This window comes from Colletotrichum phormii, assembly GCF_030913505.1.
Source record: "Colletotrichum phormii strain CBS 102054 chromosome Unknown BDP81scaffold_10, whole genome shotgun sequence".
NCBI lineage: Eukaryota > Fungi > Ascomycota > Sordariomycetes > Glomerellales > Glomerellaceae > Colletotrichum > Colletotrichum phormii.
Window position 1 is genome coordinate 559,169 of NW_026851452.1, and position 17,840 is coordinate 577,008.

At 52.8% G+C, this 17,840-nt stretch overlaps 5 protein-coding genes across 5 annotated transcripts; 2 read left to right on the forward strand and 3 right to left on the reverse strand.

Annotated features, from left to right (window-relative positions):
* Window positions 1-2,262: 2,262 nt before the first annotated feature.
* On the reverse strand, window positions 2,263-4,999 carry BDP81DRAFT_319521 (kinase-like domain-containing protein; the record flags this gene model as incomplete). Its single annotated transcript, XM_060584441.1, has 2 exons — window positions 2,263-3,706; window positions 3,756-4,999. 2 exons carry the CDS (start codon window positions 4,997-4,999, stop codon window positions 2,263-2,265), a joined length of 2,688 nt encoding a protein of 895 aa, XP_060445177.1.
* Window positions 5,000-12,357: 7,358 nt separating this feature from the next.
* Window positions 12,358-13,147, forward strand: BDP81DRAFT_427871 (uncharacterized protein). The gene has a single exon (XM_060590384.1). It carries the CDS (start codon window positions 12,381-12,383, stop codon window positions 12,888-12,890), a length of 510 nt encoding a protein of 169 aa, XP_060445178.1. The 5' UTR covers window positions 12,358-12,380; the 3' UTR covers window positions 12,891-13,147.
* A 522-nt stretch (window positions 13,148-13,669) lies between these two features.
* Window positions 13,670-14,296, reverse strand: BDP81DRAFT_449579 (uncharacterized protein; the record flags this gene model as incomplete). Its single annotated transcript, XM_060592427.1, has 1 exon — window positions 13,670-14,296. The coding sequence occupies one exon, from the start codon at window positions 14,294-14,296 to the stop codon at window positions 13,670-13,672; it is 627 nt and encodes a 208-aa protein (XP_060445179.1).
* Window positions 14,297-15,027: 731 nt separating this feature from the next.
* Window positions 15,028-16,171, reverse strand: BDP81DRAFT_427874 (uncharacterized protein). The gene is made up of 3 exons (XM_060590385.1): window positions 15,912-16,171; window positions 15,610-15,835; window positions 15,028-15,463 (listed from the first exon to the last, which is right to left on the reverse strand). The coding sequence occupies exons 2-3, from the start codon at window positions 15,785-15,787 to the stop codon at window positions 15,342-15,344; spliced, it is 300 nt and encodes a 99-aa protein (XP_060445180.1). The 5' UTR covers window positions 15,788-15,835; window positions 15,912-16,171; the 3' UTR covers window positions 15,028-15,341.
* Window positions 16,172-16,763: 592 nt separating this feature from the next.
* On the forward strand, window positions 16,764-17,830 carry BDP81DRAFT_394244 (uncharacterized protein; the record flags this gene model as incomplete). Its single annotated transcript, XM_060587932.1, has 2 exons — window positions 16,764-16,942; window positions 17,086-17,830. 2 exons carry the CDS (start codon window positions 16,764-16,766, stop codon window positions 17,828-17,830), a joined length of 924 nt encoding a protein of 307 aa, XP_060445181.1.
* Window positions 17,831-17,840: the final 10 nt, after the last annotated feature.

Below are 17,840 nucleotides of genomic sequence, written 5' to 3' on the forward strand. Positions count from 1 at the left end.
CTACCAAAAGGAGTGGGAAACGTGTTTTGTGATTGAGAGAGGAGAGGAGGGGGAAGAGTGAGAGTGAGAGGAACCCTAGAAACGAGGGGAAAGGTGTGCTGGGAGGTGGTAATCCCGTGTATATTGTCCAACTAAACCTCGCTGGCTAGGAATGCTATTCGCATGCGCTTCAATCCTCTCGGTTCCTCTTGTCGTGAATGGCCCGAACTGACCGTTTGCGTGATTTCACCTCGACATCCTCGACCAAATCGAGAACCCACCACAACTACCACGAATCGGCAACTTTGATGCCAGAGAGTTCACGATACTGTATTCGAAGACCCTCTTGCGTTTATTTCCCAAATCGACATGCTTATGCCGCAATGCCATTGTCTCTAGCTAGGTGAAGACATTGTGGAGAACCCGGAATCTCCCGAACCGGACCAGACCAATCGTGACGCTCGCCCTAAGGTATCAGAACGATAAAAAAATAGTCACCGATCCCTCTCTCTCAACTTTTTGGTATCAAGAAACTTGTCAATACCACACACAAGTTAGCGGAACACCCTTGTCCCCTAACCGTTTCCCCAAGATTCCCTTGGATGAAGGAAAGAGTCATCGATCCCGCCCCCTCCCCCGGATCTTGTTTTCAATGCAAACTGAAGTGTGGGTTGCGTAGTTTCTGGGACAACAATCGACGTATGATCCACAACCAACACCCATATTCATGCGAACCGATGTCCATGGTCTTTCTACACATCTCTTGTATAATGACCAAAAACTCTACAGACTTGTGTGTATATTGTGTGCCGTGTACCGCGTAAATCACTTGGTTTATTTTCTTGTTGATCTCGGAGCAATCATGACTTTTGTTTGCCTCCTACTTCCAAAACGAAAAAAGGCAGTCGAGACTTACCATCTGGGACTTTGGGCTCAAATCATAAAATGTCCCTTGAAAAGGAAACAATGTTTAATCTAATCCAATGGAATGCCCCTTTTCTTTTTTTTTTCTTTTTTTTTTCTTAATTAAACGTAGTTCTTAACCTCAGTGGAGTAGATAACAGAATATGTTACTAGTCAGTGTATACTAAGTATCGCCATTTTCATTACAACTATTACTCTTAAGTATTAGTTACCTTTATTATAATCACTACCCTTATATCTTTCCTTTATCTACACTCTAAAAAGTAAACTCCTAAGAAGTAATACCCACTTTGAGATTGAAAGAGAGCATTGGTGGAAAATAAAAGTACGCGGGCATGATTTGGTGACTTGCTCTTGACACCGACTCCTCACTCATCCCCGAAGATGACCAGCAGACAGTCTGCCTTCCAAAGGCATTTGTTTCCCCCACAGAGGCTGGAGAATATGTATTTACAAATCAATGGGAAGCCAGCTAAAAAGAGCACATCACAACCACAACATCACGGTTATTGGAAGGTGGTGTCAAGAGACCTAATGCCCTTTGTGTGTCAAATGTAGCTAATTAAGCAGTTATTACAGACGGCTTTGTGTAGAGCTAATCGCCTCCTCTGCCCTCGTCTTCATGATACCCTTCGCTGGCCTCTCGCCCGACATTTGGCAATCGCTTTGTTGACCAACGGGGTTTGTATCTGGATATCTAGGCACCCTTCAAAACCCTGATGTAGTCTCCAAAGACCATGACCACAAATTGCTCCAAACGCTGAGCGTCTGCCGCAGATTGCAGTATATCCTATGGCCAGGCCAGTCCACCTCCTTGGGTACCACTCCTTTCATGAAAACATCCTCCCAAATGCAGCGATGCCTGCGGATCAGCCTCTGGTCTGATGTGCGGATGTTTTCAACGATGGCTACCAAGACCACATGTCCTTAAGGGGATAGGAAGAGTCCGCATCATCTAGATGAAGCATCGGGGTCATCAGTGTCAGCGAGCGGTATCCAGAGCCTTATCATCAAGGCATACCGTCGTTGGTGTAGTTATTATTTGTCGTGTGTAAAGCTCTTCGATTAGCTTGAAAAGCAGCATTCTGAGGGCCGATCAGGATCCGAATGTTCATCGCTTCAGCCCAAAACGCCATGTACCGATTACACCCCCCCCCCGCCTAATTATCACATGCAAGGTTTGACCGCCCTTATGCACTGAAATCCGTGAATGTTCGTTTTTTGACTTCGTAATGATGATGACCGTGTTTTTGCTTTGCAAGAGAGAAAGGCTGTGTGATGAACTTTTCTTTGCCCTCAAAATAGAACCCAAAAAATGACCCAGAAGTAAGTAGAAGAAAAAACCAGAATGCACGGTCATTAAACGTCAAAGTGACCACCACCAATCATCTGTTCTTCGTTGGTGGTTGTGCGCACAATGCCGCTCATGCGATTGCCTCTCTGGTTCATGTCCTCCAGGTCATCCCAGTCATCGTCCTGGTGGTGGGAATCACGCATCTCTTCGTCATCATAGCGGCCCTTATCTCTCATGTGATCATCAAGAGCGCTCTCGTCCACAAAGGTGAAGCCCTGGAAGTTGGCTTGCACAGAGGGTGAAAGAGGCGTCGATGTAGCGAATCCCTTGGACAGAGCAGCAGCCCTTTCGTTGAGCGAGCCATTGTTATCAAGCGCGTTGGTGAACTCGGGGTCAAAGTACGACACATCTGTGGCAGAGGTCAACTTAGGCTTGAAGGGAGGTGTGATGAGCTTCTTTGCCAGAATTTCCCAGTCAATGTCGGCAAAGAATGGGTGGCGCTTCAACTCCTCCGCATCGTCCGTCGCACCAAGTCTGTGCTTTGGGTTTCTGTTGAGCAGGCCCTTCACGAAGTTGCGACCCTCCTGCGACAAGGTGTCCCGAGGAAATCTGACCTTGCCGAAGGCGATGTTCTTATACATCTGTTGGGTGTCCTCCGCATAGAAGGGGCTCCAACCACAGCACATCTCGAAGACCAGAACTCCCAGCGACCAGAAATCCACCATCTTGGTGTACCCTGACTCGTCAAGGAGAACTTCGGGAGCGAGGTACTCGGTTGTGCCACAGAACGTGTTGGTGGTATCGTTCTTTGTCAAGTTTGCCTTTGACAGACCAAAGTCGCAAAGTGCAATGTGACCATTTGCGTCGAGCAAGATGTTCTCTGGCTTCAGGTCACGATAAACGATGTCGTTGTTGTGGAGGTGCTGAATGGCCAAGATAAGTTCTGCGATATAGAACTTGGCTCTTCGCTCATCGAACCGTCCTTCTTTCTGGAGATGCCAGAACAGCTCACCGCCAGACATGTAATCGGTGACCAAGTAAAGGTCTGATGGTGTCTGGAAGGAGAACTTGAGGCCCACGATGAAGGGCGAGTCGGACATGGCTGTCCGAACCAGGATGTTGCGTTCACCGACGGTATGGGCGACTTCCTTCTTCTGGACGATGACCTTCTTGGACAGGACCTTCATGGCATAAATGCGCTCGGTATCCTTCTTCCGGACCTGGTAAACTTGTCCAAAGGTACCCTTGCCGATCAACTTAAGAATCTGGAAGTCTTCCGGACCAAAGTGCTTTCTCTCAGTTCGCTGATAGACGGCTTCCACGTAAATCTCCCCTGTAGGAGCGTTCTCTGCCATCGTGTCGGCATGGCCCTTGAGCTGGTACCAGCCACGTACCGGGTTGCTGGAATCTCTGTTGGCCTGGAAATCGACTTGACCCAAAAACTCCTCTCCCTTGTCGGTGTGATCGTAGACGGAAATATCGACCAACATGTTCGAATTAACAACATCACTGAAAAGTCAGCCAAAACCCAAATGTTTCAATCATTGCGTTAACTTACAATTCTGCCTCGGCGTCCCACTTTGGACTGGTGAAGGATCGGCGGGAACGGTTGCGGAACGTGTTGTAATCGGATATGCTGGTGTTGCTGCTCTGGCGGCTGCGCATAGGAATAGACATGACCGGGCGGCCTGAGTCGCTGCCTTGTCTCTGAATCGGAATGCCCCCAAAGGAGGGCGCAGGGAGATTCACTTCGTCCTCCTCTTCGACGGAGCGTGGGCCTCCTGAGATGAGCTCGCTTCTCTGGAAAACGGCTACGACATAGGGGTCCTTGGCACGGCGCAGCCCTTTGGCCTCGACGATCTTGATCGTGAGCTTGCCGCGAGCAGCGGGAACTTGAGCACCGGTAGTACCGCGCCGGATGGGGGTCTGAACACCACTAGGAGGGACCGTCTCGTTGCTGCTTCTCTTGGAGGTCGTCTTCTCCTCAGCCTGAGATGGCTGCGCCGCCGAAAGCGCCCTTGTAGGAGTTGGTGGGCCGCTCTTGAATCCCGCAAACTGTGTTAGCTTCTTGAGCTGATCAACTGACGAAGAGCTGTGAAGGGAAGCGGCTTTCTGCGCTGAACCAACGTGGAAATGAATGGGGGATGTTGGTGTGATGGGCTTGTGAAGACTGGGATTTGATATGTGATGAGCATGCACAACTGAAGTTGTGACGATGCTTGAAGGTTGGGACATGAGGGTGAGACTATGGCATTTTTGCGGGTAATCTGTGACGCCTCTTTGGAGCAACGGTCGCGCAGATGAGGATGCCGCGGACCGTGATTCTCCATATCGCAACGACAGACTTCTTTTCAGAAGTCCCGCCGACGACCGTCTGGATATCGGCGGTGTCGGGTACTGATGTGTCTGAACCAGTGCCATGGACGAGGTGTGTGGTGATGATGACCGCTCTTCAGGGTGGGGGAGTGATGGGGATGTTGGTTCAGGATCGCCACAGGGCACAGCGTCCACTGAGCTGACCTGAGAAGCCTTCCCGTCCGTCTCGACTTGTTTCGTTGAGGGACCAGGAAGCGGTTGTCCTCGATTGCGATCCGACGCGACAGGGGCAGATACAGAATTGTGAGAAGAATCTGTACGAACCTGGCCGAAGTAGCTCATAATGCCCGGCAGGCGTTTGTCATGGAGGTCGGGTTGAGGGGTCGCCACCCCGGAGCGGGGCGTATCAAAGCCGATCTGATCCGCGCCATCTTCGTCAGGTGCGGCCGCGGGAGTCCTGCTGGGGTGGTTAACAGTGGGATTCATCGTTAATTGTGGCGGAAACTGCGCGGAGGAGGGGAAATCGTGGGTTGGACAACAGAGGGATGACACGCTGAGCAACACAGCGAAAAGCGGAGGCAAAATTTAGAGTCAAGAGCTAGCTCATGACGGCTGCCAAGACCATGACCACTCTTGGGTACTTTGGGTGAGGACGAAGAATTGAAGCGAGGCGGAGTAGGGAGGAGTTCTGCCTGTGTGCGTCCCTCTGAGTGTGCCTCTGACGGAAAAGAACGGGTAAATATTTTCTCCTCTCTCTCTCTCTCTCTCTCTCTCTCTCTCTCTCTCTCTTCGTTCTCTCTTGAGCTTTGGGGTGGAAGCAAGGATGCCGTAGCAATAGCTTGCCGGGTAGTGCAGTTCGGAGAAGGGGGGCGGGGGGATGATGCAAAGGACCAAAAAGGAAGAGCCGTCAAATAGAAGACATGAGTAAAGTGGACTTTTTTGTCCCGAAGGCGCCCCGTCTTCACAGGTCCTCGACCACTAGTCAAGGGCCTTGGATCGGAGGTTTTTAGTAAATGCAATGGCGGGGCAAAGACGCTGGGCGGGCGAGGGGAAAGGGAAGAGGGGGAAACCGTTCAGACGACGAGGTGCAGGGAGAGCTTCAATGCTGACTTGACTAGAGCAAGAAACGACTGGTTTTCCCTCCGGTTGTTGGACCATTGTTGGACGAGTTAGGCTTCTCAACTTTGATAAGCCTCTTGCAGCATTGGCTCTTGGACTTGCTCTGGCTCGCTGGCAATGGCGGCCCCCGCGTACCTACACCTCTATTTGCCCTCTTCTAGTCTTGTCACCGCATTGGCGACCAAACGAAGGGTTCAGGTAAGGTAGGTGAACATGGGTAGGGGGAGGGATGGGACGAGGGGTACGCAGTGATTTGCATGTGCAAGCGAATGCTGGATGAGGGGTGTAACAGGACTTTGGATTGATGCGTCGTATATCACCCTCACCCTCACCCACGACATGGTCCACGGAGCAAAGGTCAGCTTCAGGTATGCCTGCCACCGGCGCCCACATAGCGGACGTGTGCCGGTGGGGGGGAAACCATACCAGTGAACAAGCTCTTAGACCACCGTAGGAAAGGGTGAGAATAGACGTGATAATGGTAGCGGCAACAGGTTGAAGGGAAAGAGGCGCCGAATGGGCTCAATTGCTTGCGGCCTCGGACACTCGTCCGGGATCGTCTAGAGTCCCTCAGCGGTAGGCTGAAAGGGCCGTTGACGGCATCGGCCTCTGACACTAGCCAAATGAGGAACGTCTTGGCCCAAACCCATCGGGTGCAGGAGCGAGCAGGCGAGAAGAAAGACTCCTCGTTCGCCAGCCACCCCTCCATCGCCACGCTTTTGGGTAGTATGTGTCCATGTCCGACGATGACATGCCGCATGGAACGGACACCCTTCAAGAGGAGAGGCTCCTTCCAGGGTCCAACGCCGCGGGGCAGATCGGGGGTATGGGAACGACAAGGTAATGTGACGGGGTGGTGACAGGTAATGAAAAGTGTCGAACGTCCACCAGGCCCAGCTAGTGACGGAGACAGGAAATGGTACTTTTCATGGTTACGCAACTCCAGCTTTGAAGAAGCAACCAGGCGACAGGCAGGCCGGGTGTGAAATCCCATCTGAAAAGGGAAATAAAGAACGGATATCAAGCGAATGGGAAAGGCGTCACAACGCAAGCCGAACAGAGGGAGCAAGCAAGCTAACGCCACACAGCTTTGACCGAGCACGCGGTGAAGCAGCTTGACCACTGGTCGGTGCAGGATCCAGAAGGGACCCAAAAATGGGGTTTGCTGGATAGGAAGGCAGAGAGACATAATGAAATGGGTGCAATAGGGGTCCGAATAGGAGCATAAGGTAGCAGGCAGAGGGTGCAAAGGATGCAGAGCAGCAGAGAGGCATAACGAAAAATTGCACATACCTAGAAGTCGAGCCTGACATCATCATGGCCTGTGTCGCGCGCTTCAACAGGTCGAAGCCGCCTGTGTTTGTGTTTGCATGTGCACCCTCGGAGCCGGACATGGTTGCTGGCTGGCGTCTTTGTGTGACGGACGGTGAAGGTGAAGGCCTAGTCAAGGCAGAGGCCTGAATCCTTGGTTGACGTCAAAACAGGCCCGTGATATCACCACGATGCCGAGGGATTGGTGGACGCGAGAGACGGGCGGCAGATGGGGGTGAGGTCTGGCGCAGGTGTGCGTGCGAATGTGTGTGTGTGTGTGTGAGTGAGAATGCGGTGAGAGTGGTGAGTTTGGTTTGTGAGAGGTAGCGGCGGCGAGTGAGATGCGGCTGCCGTTGCGGTTGCGGTTTCGGTTGCGGGTGATGTGATTTTTCGGAGGTGGAATTGGAGACTTGATTTTTTTTTTTCTCTCTCTCGCTGGAGGGGGTTGAGAAGTTGAGTGGGAGTGAGAGTGGGATGGAGTGTGAGAGAGAGAGCCAGGCCACGCTATGAGAGCGGGTTGCCTTCAGGTTGTGTGCGTGGGAGTGGAGGCGGGAGGGTGGAGGCGGGAGGGTGGAGGCGGTAGGGGAGGGGAGGGGGGACAGGACCACGAGAGGGGAAGGCGTGACTGCGTCCAGTTGAGTCTCGAGGCTTGTTGCTTCCTGCCTTTTTTGCCGTCCTTCTTGTATTGTACCTTTGGTGTCGAGTACGGGGTACTGTCTGCGTCCCTAGGTATGGCTGATGTGACCTATTGACTGAGGTGTAGGTACACAGCGCCGGCTGCCCAGCTGTGGAGGCGAATGCGCTGTGCAAGCTGAACTGAGATGCGCACTTCCAGCCAGTCACCCGTGGAAAAAAGGAAAGGTCCACTGCCAGGCCGGATAGAATAGGAGGACAGAGCGGCTGCGAGCAGCGAAGTGTCTGTCTCCGTTGGGTACGGTACTCTTGTGAGGTAAGGTACCTTTGGGTGCTTGGGTATCGTGAGGTATGAAAGTGGGTCGGCAGCGGCAGCGACAGCGTAGCAGCCCAGCCAGTGTCAAATGGACTGAGGTGGTCCTTGGTAAGGCCCGAATGGAAGCCAGGGAGTCCGTGATGATGTTGATGACAGCATCCAGTGAGAGCGAGCGGATGTCCAGAGGGGCGGATCGTGAAGTGGCACTCGTCTTGTGGTAGACTGTAGGTAGTCTCGAATCGAATATAGTACTCCGTCGTCGAGGTCGAGGGTTCCGGTTCGTGAGGGGAGAAACGACCCGATTCTGGGAACCTGGAACAATTGGGTCCAAGCCTTCAAGGGTGGAGACGGACGAGTCGAAATGAGGTCAAGCGTGGAGAGTTAACCTTTGAGGTGAGGTGAGAAGTTGGCCTGTGAGGCACCCCGAGTATTTCGTGGGGTAAAATAACAAAGCTGAGTGAGTGGTCGTCGGCCCGGTGAGATGAGGTGAGGTAAAGAGGATTGGATGCGAGCATGAAGCGTGGGAGAGTCGGAACTCTGTGAGTGGCAGGTTGCAGGCGAGGAGAGGAGGTGAGGCGGAGTGAGGTAAGAGGCGTGGGAGGAAAGCGGCGACCTGGATTCAAGCCTGTTCTCTTTGAAAGTGGGGTCGTTTGTGGAAGGCAGGTGCCTGTCACAAGAGGCTGCGTCCTACTCGGTACCCAATGTCCACCTGGATGTTGTAGGTAGGTTACTTTTGGTGAGTTGTTAAATGGGAAAGCCCTGCCCTGTTCAAGTGCCTGGGGTAAGATACGGAGTAGAGGATTAAAAAAAATTAAGAAAAAAAAAAAAAAAAAAAAAAGAGGACGGGAATTCCGGGCAAGTCCAGCCTCAGCTCTCACTTGGACGGTCGAGTCTCGACGATGTTAGGGAGAAGAGTCACAATCTACTCCGTAAGGTGCCGGTGGAAGGTGCGATGCAGCTGCAAGGTAAAGGTAAGGTATTAGCCCGCCGGCCAAAGATAACTCCACATACAGCTTGGAGGGTATCTATCTACCTTAATCTAAAGGTAGCTTCACCATGCTTTGGCAACCTAGGCAAGGTGCGATACAGTGTAGATGTGGGAGAAAGCTGGGCAAGAGAATCAGCACCAAGACACCAAGGATCGTCTAGATACCGCCACCCTGTGTGTCTGTATACCTACTTACTTCCACTGACGAGAGGAGGTTCAAGAGACTCACTCGAAAGTACGGGTACAGAGCTCGGAATGCCGTTTTGGGGAGAGTTTGAGACTTTTCAAAGTGTTCTGGATTGCCTCCACAGCATTCCACAAATCAACGGCCAATCCGCCGGTGCTTACCGCGCTCTGTGCGTCCTACTTGCGCCCCGGGAATAATCAAAATGCGACTGGCTGGATGACTGCATCTTATCCAAGGTATTTGCCCCCGGTGAGACTGGTACTGTCAGAATAGTAAGTATCTCACGCTGCATAAATGCATCTCGTCGACATGTAGGTATTACGGAGTACAAACTACAAGTTCCAGCCCCCGAAGCCGGTGCAGGTGCAGAGCAGATGCAGATGCAGCAGGTGCACCTCACCCCGCCTGCCTCTTGCCTCTTGCATCCGCTTCCACTTGCACCTGCACCTGCACTTTTCACGGGTTCCCTTTTTGGCTTCGCGTCTCCTTCAACTGCAGTAATTATCCCCGCCTGTCTCTCGGTGCCCTCCGCCAGAAGCAACCATGAGACAAGCTTTGGTATCTTCCTCGTTTCCTCGCGGTGCAATCTCAGGTGTCTGATTCATTTCTATCCTCAAGAGCTGACTTTGTAAGTCATTCCAAGAAGAAACACCATGTCTTCCAACTTATACTTAGGGTGCCATCGCGCCACACTTCGGCTAGGCCTGCTCCATTGCAGGGAAGCAGTGTTCCAAACGACCTTCTAGAACGGACCCAAGATCCAGAGAGGAATGTCCAGCGCCTCTCGCGCCTCTCGCGCCTTGAACGAACTATCAACCGGAGCATATTTACCAGCTTTGCCATCCAACCAACCTAGGTACCGGTATTCAGGACTTCATCTCCGGGCTGAGCGACACAAGTCAGTACAAGAAAAGCGCCACGGGGAGGCGGCGCATTACCGCGCTACGAATATTTCAACCATCTCTTCGGCGGGCCCCAGAACAGGCTTGGGGGGCTTCGCCGGCTTCCCTCCGAGACCGCCGACCCAAGGGATCCTCCTCGGGAAACCAGTAGGTTGACCCGCCGGCGGGCCATTCCCCTCCATTCGACAAGGGCATGCCGCGAGCGAACCGCCGGGGTGGGTGCACTGGAGGGTGGGCTTGACGGACGATGCGATTGACAAGGAGGATGAGTCAATAAGTCTCGACGAACCAACATCCACATCGCCTCTTCCAGCGAAGCATTGACTGCAACACAACGCCATGCCAAAGTACAATACCTCCATCATCTCACGGTCTCGCCCTCTGTACTTGACTCCAAGCGATTGGAATGTACAGCTACCGATACGTATAGATTACCCCCAAATACCACACCAACAACCTTGCTATCTTATCACTTATCGGTTTACCTCCCACGGCGATACCTGCGGCACAGTTATGATCCATTAATTACCTCGCCGAGCCAAGAAGGGGGGCTCTGCTTTGGGGGGGCCGTCATCAACCACTCATCAGCTCCCATCACCTTTGACGCTTCTCCATCTGCAACTGCTCGAATCCATGCACCAGCAGGTTAAGACAGAAGTCGGGTCTGGATTGTCTCTCGGGACAATTCCAGCTTCAGCCTTCAAGAAATCCGCCACTGTCTTCGAGCTTCCGTAATGTCAGCTTTCGACGTTGTACCACAGTACAAGGTCACCCCGGTCTATTATCCCTCAAGTTCGCCCTCACAGCTCCTACTTCTCTCGATAACTGAATTTTCTATCGCCCCGTGTGGCGGACTATCTGGCGCAACAAAAAAAAAATTCGAGGCAATGCGGCGGTCAAATCTAGCTTATTGATTGACGAGTTGCAAACAACTCCTGTTCAACCGCTGTCCGGCATACCAAAGTAGGTCATTGCTTATCAAAGGGTGCTGAGGAGCTTGGCCTCATCAATACTGGGCCAAGACAGTTTCTTTCAATGAGGAACGTTCATGGCGTGGCAAACAAGGGGCAGGACTCAACGTAGGCCAATGAGGAGTCCCGTTGCAAGCTTCGCCAACTTGTCTAAAGACAGGATATCATCAGCTGTCACGATATTCAAGGTAATAAGCGCATAGAATCGTCATACTGGCGAACATATCTCCTTGCTCCTCCCTCCTGACCTCTACACTAAGCTAGTCAGTCGGTCATTCACCTGATGTATCCGTCCTACCACACCGACATGTCTTCAATAATCGGTCAACTCCAAGCGTGCCCCAAACCCAGTCTTGGAATGACCGGCCTCATGGCGACGACTCGCAATCCCGCATGGCCTGACATGGCATAGCATGGTCCTCTATACCTGTCAAACCCATCCAAGATCAATGTATCGGTACCGGAGCACCACTCACTGCGACCATATGCTTACGCCGCGGGATGTCCTCCGAATCCTGCTTTACATCCCAAGTGGCTGCGGGATGGATTCCTGCGCCACGATTCACTTGACAGGACCTCACTGTCAAGACGTTAACCCCGACATTCCCCCACGCACGATTACAGGATGGACGCATGGAAGTCCAACGACAATCGCCAATTTTCCCCGCCGTTCACCTCTTGGTGGAGCAACCGTCCCGCCGCTACGCTACACAAACTGATCGACTCCACTACGTCAATCGCCTCTTCTTCGTCCTCCTCGACGAGGGAGTGGGACTTCAAAGTTTGCTCCCCGTCCGATCCGACGTTGTCCAGCGTTCGAGACATGACGGGTTTGCGGGTTTTTGTCAACGAGTCACTAGGCTCGCTTCATTGCCACGCCACGCAACCGCTACAATGACCAACCTCATGTCTTGCATCGTTACTAAAGTGTCCCCAAACCGCTATACGAGAAACGGCGGCAACACGGGCATGCCTCACCGGAAAAACGTAGCGCATGCCTGAGCGATGGATGGGAAGTTGGCTGGCGGTTCCTCGGCACAGAATATCCCCGTCTGATAACACATACGGAAGAAAGGTCGATATGTTCTCAACAAGAAATGCTCAACCTATGCAGGAGTCACGAATACATGGTCCAGTGTCAGGCACGACCAACGAACATGTCCTATCACCCCCTCGAGCTACTGTACACTCAAACTCTGCTTCAAGTCTCTTCTACCGCGCGACCGCGCGTCTTTCCACCAACGTTTCGCAACCATACAACGTCCTGAGCGATACCTAGACTCGTCCGAAAGGACACTCGACCCGACCCGCCGGATCTGCACCTCGCCAATCCCGGGTTGTCAACCCAGCAAAGTAAAGGTTTCGTCCAAGCTGTGGCCCGAATTCCTAATTGACTGACATCCCCTCTCTCTCTCTCTCTCTCTCTCTCTCGGAAGCCACATGCCGACGAACCTACGTGCTTTCTTTGTACGACCCTTCGTGCATATGGACGGCCCCGTCTCACATGAATACTTTCCACTTTTGAGACTAGCAGTTCGGCATCAGCTTGCAATAGTTCACGTTCTTGGCAGCTCTAGCAAGATCCCGTCGGCATCGGATAGATCTCTGATGCCTTCTTTACAGGTTAGGTCTGACGGAGCCTCGCGTGCCGTTGAGGCACTTTCATGCGTAAAGATGCAAGCTCGACGTCGATGCTTTCCGTGTTCTGCCGATGAGGGGTCGATGCCTTTTTCGGATTGCGATTGCCATGTGCCAAAGCCGGACGATCTAGATCAATCTGAGAGAGAAAGAGAACGAGAGGACGAAAGCCAAGTACAAGGTTTGGATCGAGACAGGTCCAATATGTCCCACCTTTCTCTCCTTGGGATAGGTTCCCTGGGCGGCCAACGGCGGCTCCTGGGACGAGCCGCAAGCCGCAAGCCTACCGCTCCTGAGCCGCTCTCTTGGTAGCTATGCTCGACTTTGGTGAGTTCCGGTGATGGACTGAACGCAAGAAGCGTCATTGATCTGGTCTCTACCTTGTGTTTATCTGGTTTCCGTAAAGCAAGACTACAATAGCAGTAGAGCAGTCATATCACATTGCACATCACAGGTCACTTTCCACTGATTCAGGAATTTGTCTTCCTCCTCACTGTCAGTGTGGTGAAGCGCACATCCAACTCGAAGGTCAATCTTTGTGGAATGGGAGTTTAGAACAATAGTATCGGTATCGTTTTCTTATTATGCTCGTAACTGCGTGAGCATCTATCGTCTATGGTGTATTCTCGCGCTAGAGCTTCTATAATGCCCTTGTCTTTTCATGTTCGGATCCCACAGATATATACCACTGACCAGACAATTGTTGGCGTTGGTATAGGTGTAGAAACGGAACTCTATGGACCAAAGGACACCTCTCTCTCTCCATGTGAGATCTCGGGATCTATCCATGTGGAATCGCTCCACGTCTTTCTAGTGTTGTAATGTCCCATGCCGTCAACGCCACTGGGTATACTGTATGCTTCCAATGAAAACAGACAATGTTCGCCGCCCTTTCTTTTTCCTGTATCCAACGAAGTCCGACGATGAAGGGATCTTCAGGACCCAGAGGGTATATCTCTAACCGCTCGCTCTGATGCAATAATCAACCATCAAGTCGTAATTTCGTAAGTCGTAAGTCGAACCCCCTTTTTCCTTTTCCATTAGCAGGACATGCCGATGCCCCCATGTCCGATGTACCGCACTCTCGTCTCTCATTCACTCATGTCAACGTCGTCGTCGTCGTCGGATGTCTTCGTCTTTTGAAGAGCCAGCTCCTTGCTAGTCAGAAGCGAGGTCTCCACCCAGGCGCCATTCTTCGCCTGGATCCAGCGAATGTTCTGCGTGTTGAGGAGGATCCTCGGCTTCTTCGTCGCCGCGGCGCCGAGGCGAGCTGCGACGGCGAAGGCGGACGAGGGGTTTAGGCGGGCTAGGTGGATGGAGACTTGTTGGTTGAGCCAGTGGTGGATTCGCTGGCGCGGGGACCAGTTCGAGGTTCCTGTTCCCGTTGTGTTGATGATGCCCGTGGCCTCTGTGCCTGCTGCCGGCTTTGCGGCTGCTGCTTGGACGGCGGTCTTGGATTCCTTGGGTTGACGAGCGGGAGAGATGCCGGCGTCTGAGCCGCGGTGTTGTTTGCGGCGGCGACTGGCGGCGTCAGCCGAGGCTGAGGACGAGGCCTTGAGCTTGAGCTTGGTCTGCTTGAGCTGGGGGCTTGGGGTGTTTGTGTTTGTTGTGGGTGGGGTGATGGGCTTGCGACTGGAGAGGAGTCTGATTTTGGTGATGGGTGTGAGGTTGTTGTTGTTGGCGCCTGCGCCGGTGGATGGGGTTTGGGGGTTGGCCATTGTGAAGTTTTGTAGGTGGGATGTTTTGAAGTTGTGTAAGGGTTGTTTGACCTGGTTCGGTCTTTGATGGTGAAGTAGAGTAATTGTGATTGAGGAAGATTGCCTTTGATTGTTGATGAAGTTGAGTTGGAAACGATGGAGTTGTCGAAACCTGTTCGTTCTCAACTTCGTTGTTGAATGGTTTTTTTTTTGTTTTGCGTTCTTCAGATCCGCGAGGATTATGAGGATGTATGTGTATGACGACAAAGATGGGTGCAACAATGGGAACCGAGTACCGCCTTTATATATTATTCAACGGGACGTAAAGGCGGTTCGTCGAATATGGGGTGGTGGCCGAAGAGGTTGAGTGAACAATCGGAGATGGCTATTTGCCTGATTAGGGTACTTTGACGACCAAACCGGGCTTTTTCAGATGAAGAAGATGTCGAGGGGGTTCTTATTCACTGCTTTGCCCCGGTCTGACCTTGCTGGGCTGGGCTGAGGTATCTCCGTTATATTTCGAGGCAGAGTTCTGGAAATACCTTGGGTCGGGTGGGTGGTTGGGTTGGTTGAGAGAGGTGAATGACCACCAAAACCCGCGAACCCGTCTGGGCCGCGTGACCACCTCAGCCTACCACCTATCCCCGGTGTACCTCAGAAACCCCACAAGGCTCTGGTAGTCACTCGGCTCTTTCTAATTTCAGATAATTGACCTTGTCCATTTCACTGGTCAAGCTTCGTGGTTTCCGTGTGTTTTGACAATGGAAGGAACGACAAGGTGAATGAAACGTGTTTCCTTTGAGGCGGAAAAGGGTCTTGAAACTCGCCCTCTATTTCGGGCATCAAACAAGCTAGACAAAGAGTCGATGCAGACGAAACATTCATACACGCATACACAAATGAAGAGGATACAATCCTTCAAGATTCTGTTTTGTTCTTTTCGTCCTTTTCCTACCTAAGTTGCAGATTCGAGCATGAATCAACGAATATCTTCAGCCCCTCCACTCCCTTTAAACCAACCAAACCGATAGAATAGATCAAAGGGCGACCGACGCATCCCGCAACTCTAACTCCTAGTCTTGTACTCGACAATAATCTTGTCGATTCGTCGCTCAGCCTCCGGCGTCGTCTTTGGGTTATTTCGGGGGTCAGAGCCGCTTCTTGGAAGTAACGGGTCCGGGAAATGTTCTGTTTTTTGACAACGTTTTGTAAGCCAGAGCCCTTCTATCACCTCTTCTTCCTCTCTCCAAACTTGTGTTTTCTATCGACATTCGTTGAGGCTCGCCCCCGTAACAGCACCGTTCTAACAGGACGAGCAAGAGGTTGAAACTTACTGGGGTCGAATCTCTGGTCGAGGAGCTTCGCCTTGAAAGACTCGTACTCTTCTCTGAACTTCTTGTTGTTCCAGCTAGGCGTGGCCGCTACCGCCACCGCAGTAGCCTTGGGGTTGTCTAGGATGCTTCCGCCGGCCTCGGAGCTGGGGGTCTGGAGCTTTGCGCCGCCGGCTGCCATTGTTTTTTGCTGTTGAATATTTTCTTTGATATTGTATATAGCGGGTTCCTGATAAGCAATGAGCTGCCTGTCCATGTGTATCCTGGGGGTTGTTTGTGTCACCGCTCAGCAGGTATGAACTCACCTTGGATATCCCGAGTTGACAATGGGGAGGACGCGCCAAGTGCTGGCAGAGGGAAAGCACGACTTGAAACAAAGGCCTCGAGGGTCGAGAAGTGAGTGGTGAAATATGGTGATACTTCTTCTCAGTTTTTGGTGGAAAACACTGAAGAATTCAAGGTCGAGGGGATTCCGTCGCAGAGCTGCTTGCGCACCGTAGTGAGTGAGACAGGGTGGTAAGGCATGAGGTGAGGTGAGGTGGACGTCGTTCGCCCGCCAGTCTGTCACCCGGGCCGGCCAACCCCACCATTCCAAGGGTGTTTCCAAGATCCGATGCGCCTGCTGACCCCTGGGTGCCCCTCCACACAAGACCACAAAGGATACTTTGACCATACATGGTTTTGCATGGGAAGATACCATATGGGAAAGTACCCTTCATGTTCCTGACCAGCTGATGGGAGCTTTAAGAAAAAATAGCCGTAGCCGTTCCCGACAACTCTGACCAAGGCACCGCCAACAAGGGGTCCGTTAACCTCACTCATCTCATCCCACCTTTTTTTCCCCATCCACCATTATTGTGAGCATCGACTTCACCACCTACCCTTTGGACAACCTGCCCTTTTGGTTATCGTGTGTTCACCTTTATTCTATCCACCCATCCAATGCTCCCACATTAGTCCAAGACCACCGCTCGCCTCGTCACGGTCACAGCACACCTCTCCTCCCTTCCATCGACCAATCCACCACCCCTCCTCAAAAGGCACCTTTAGGAAGGCTTCACCACCTTAGCGAGGCTACTTCACCCCCACCATCACGGTCACGTTATCACAGAGTCGGGTTACCTCACCGGAAAAACCACCCGACAAAGCTGGAAAAGATGGTCAAGAAGGGCGCCGCTATTGTCCCTGACGCCTGGGAGGATGACGACTGGGAGTCTGCCGCCGACCAGCTTGACGCCCAACCCACAGAGGTGCAGCCTGAACCGCAGGTACCAATGACCAAGGCAGAGCGGCTCGCCCAGCATGCCGAGCAGAATCGAAAACTTTGGGAATCAGCGTATGTCTCTTCTCGCCCCGAGTATCCTTATTCCATGCTCAACGCACTACCCTTTCTTCTACCTATTCCACATACCCCAATGGCAATGATCGTCACAGAAAAAGGCAAAGTAGCTAACATGGACTTCGAACCCCCTTCAACAGCGACTCCCCCACGCCCACACCAATGACCTTCCTCGAAGCCCAACCCTCGGTACCGCTCGCCACGGGCTTCAAACCCCAGGTCAAAGTCCTGAGCCGGAAACCCGCGCCCCGAACAATCGCCCGTCGCGACCCCGTCACCGGTCTCCTCTCACACCTCTCCCTCGCCGACGACGACGCAGACGATCAGCACGCCGAGAAGAAGCCGCAGCTCACGCCCGAGGAAATCCGCGCCAAGCAGCAGCGCGAGCTCGAGGAGAAGCAGCGGCGGTACGAGGAGGCGCGCGCAAAGATCTTTGGCGAGTCGAACCCTTCCTCTGGCGCCTCGAGCCCGAGTGGGACCGTCACACCACCTAGAGGGGGAGGGGGAGGAGGAGGCGCTGAGAACGAAAGAGGTGGAGGACGCGGCCGTGGAAGGGGACGCGGTCGTGGCGGCGGTGGTGGCGGATACCGAGGGAACTCGAACCGACAAGATGACCTACGACGACCTGGCAGCAGCAGATCCGACGCCGCTCGCACCGAGAGCGGCCGCGAGCTTTACGACCCTGGATACGCGCCCCGAGGCGGCTTCGGGATGCAGAAGCGCGGAGGAGGCGACGGCTCCAACCCATACAACACGCATTCTGGCCGGTCTACCCCGAGAGAAGTCGAGGACCAGCCCAAGCAGGCCATTCGAGCCCCGCGCGGACCGGATGGGACTGGAAGAGGTGGATTCGGTTTCGCCAAGCGAGGCATAAAGGAAGGATGAAATTATTAAC

Bases quoted from the DNA above. Each gene is read 5' to 3' on its own strand.
- BDP81DRAFT_427874 (XM_060590385.1), bottom strand. From the start codon at position 15,787: ATGGCAGCCGGCGGCGCAAAGCTCCAGACCCCCAGCTCCGAGGCCGGC. The intron at 15,464-15,609 runs GTAAGTTTCAAC...GTCAAAAAACAG, and splicing joins CGACCAGAGATTCGACCCCA to AACATTTCCCGGACCCGTTA.
- BDP81DRAFT_427871 (XM_060590384.1), top strand. From the start codon at position 12,381: ATGCCGACGAACCTACGTGCTTTCTTTGTACGACCCTTCGTGCATATG.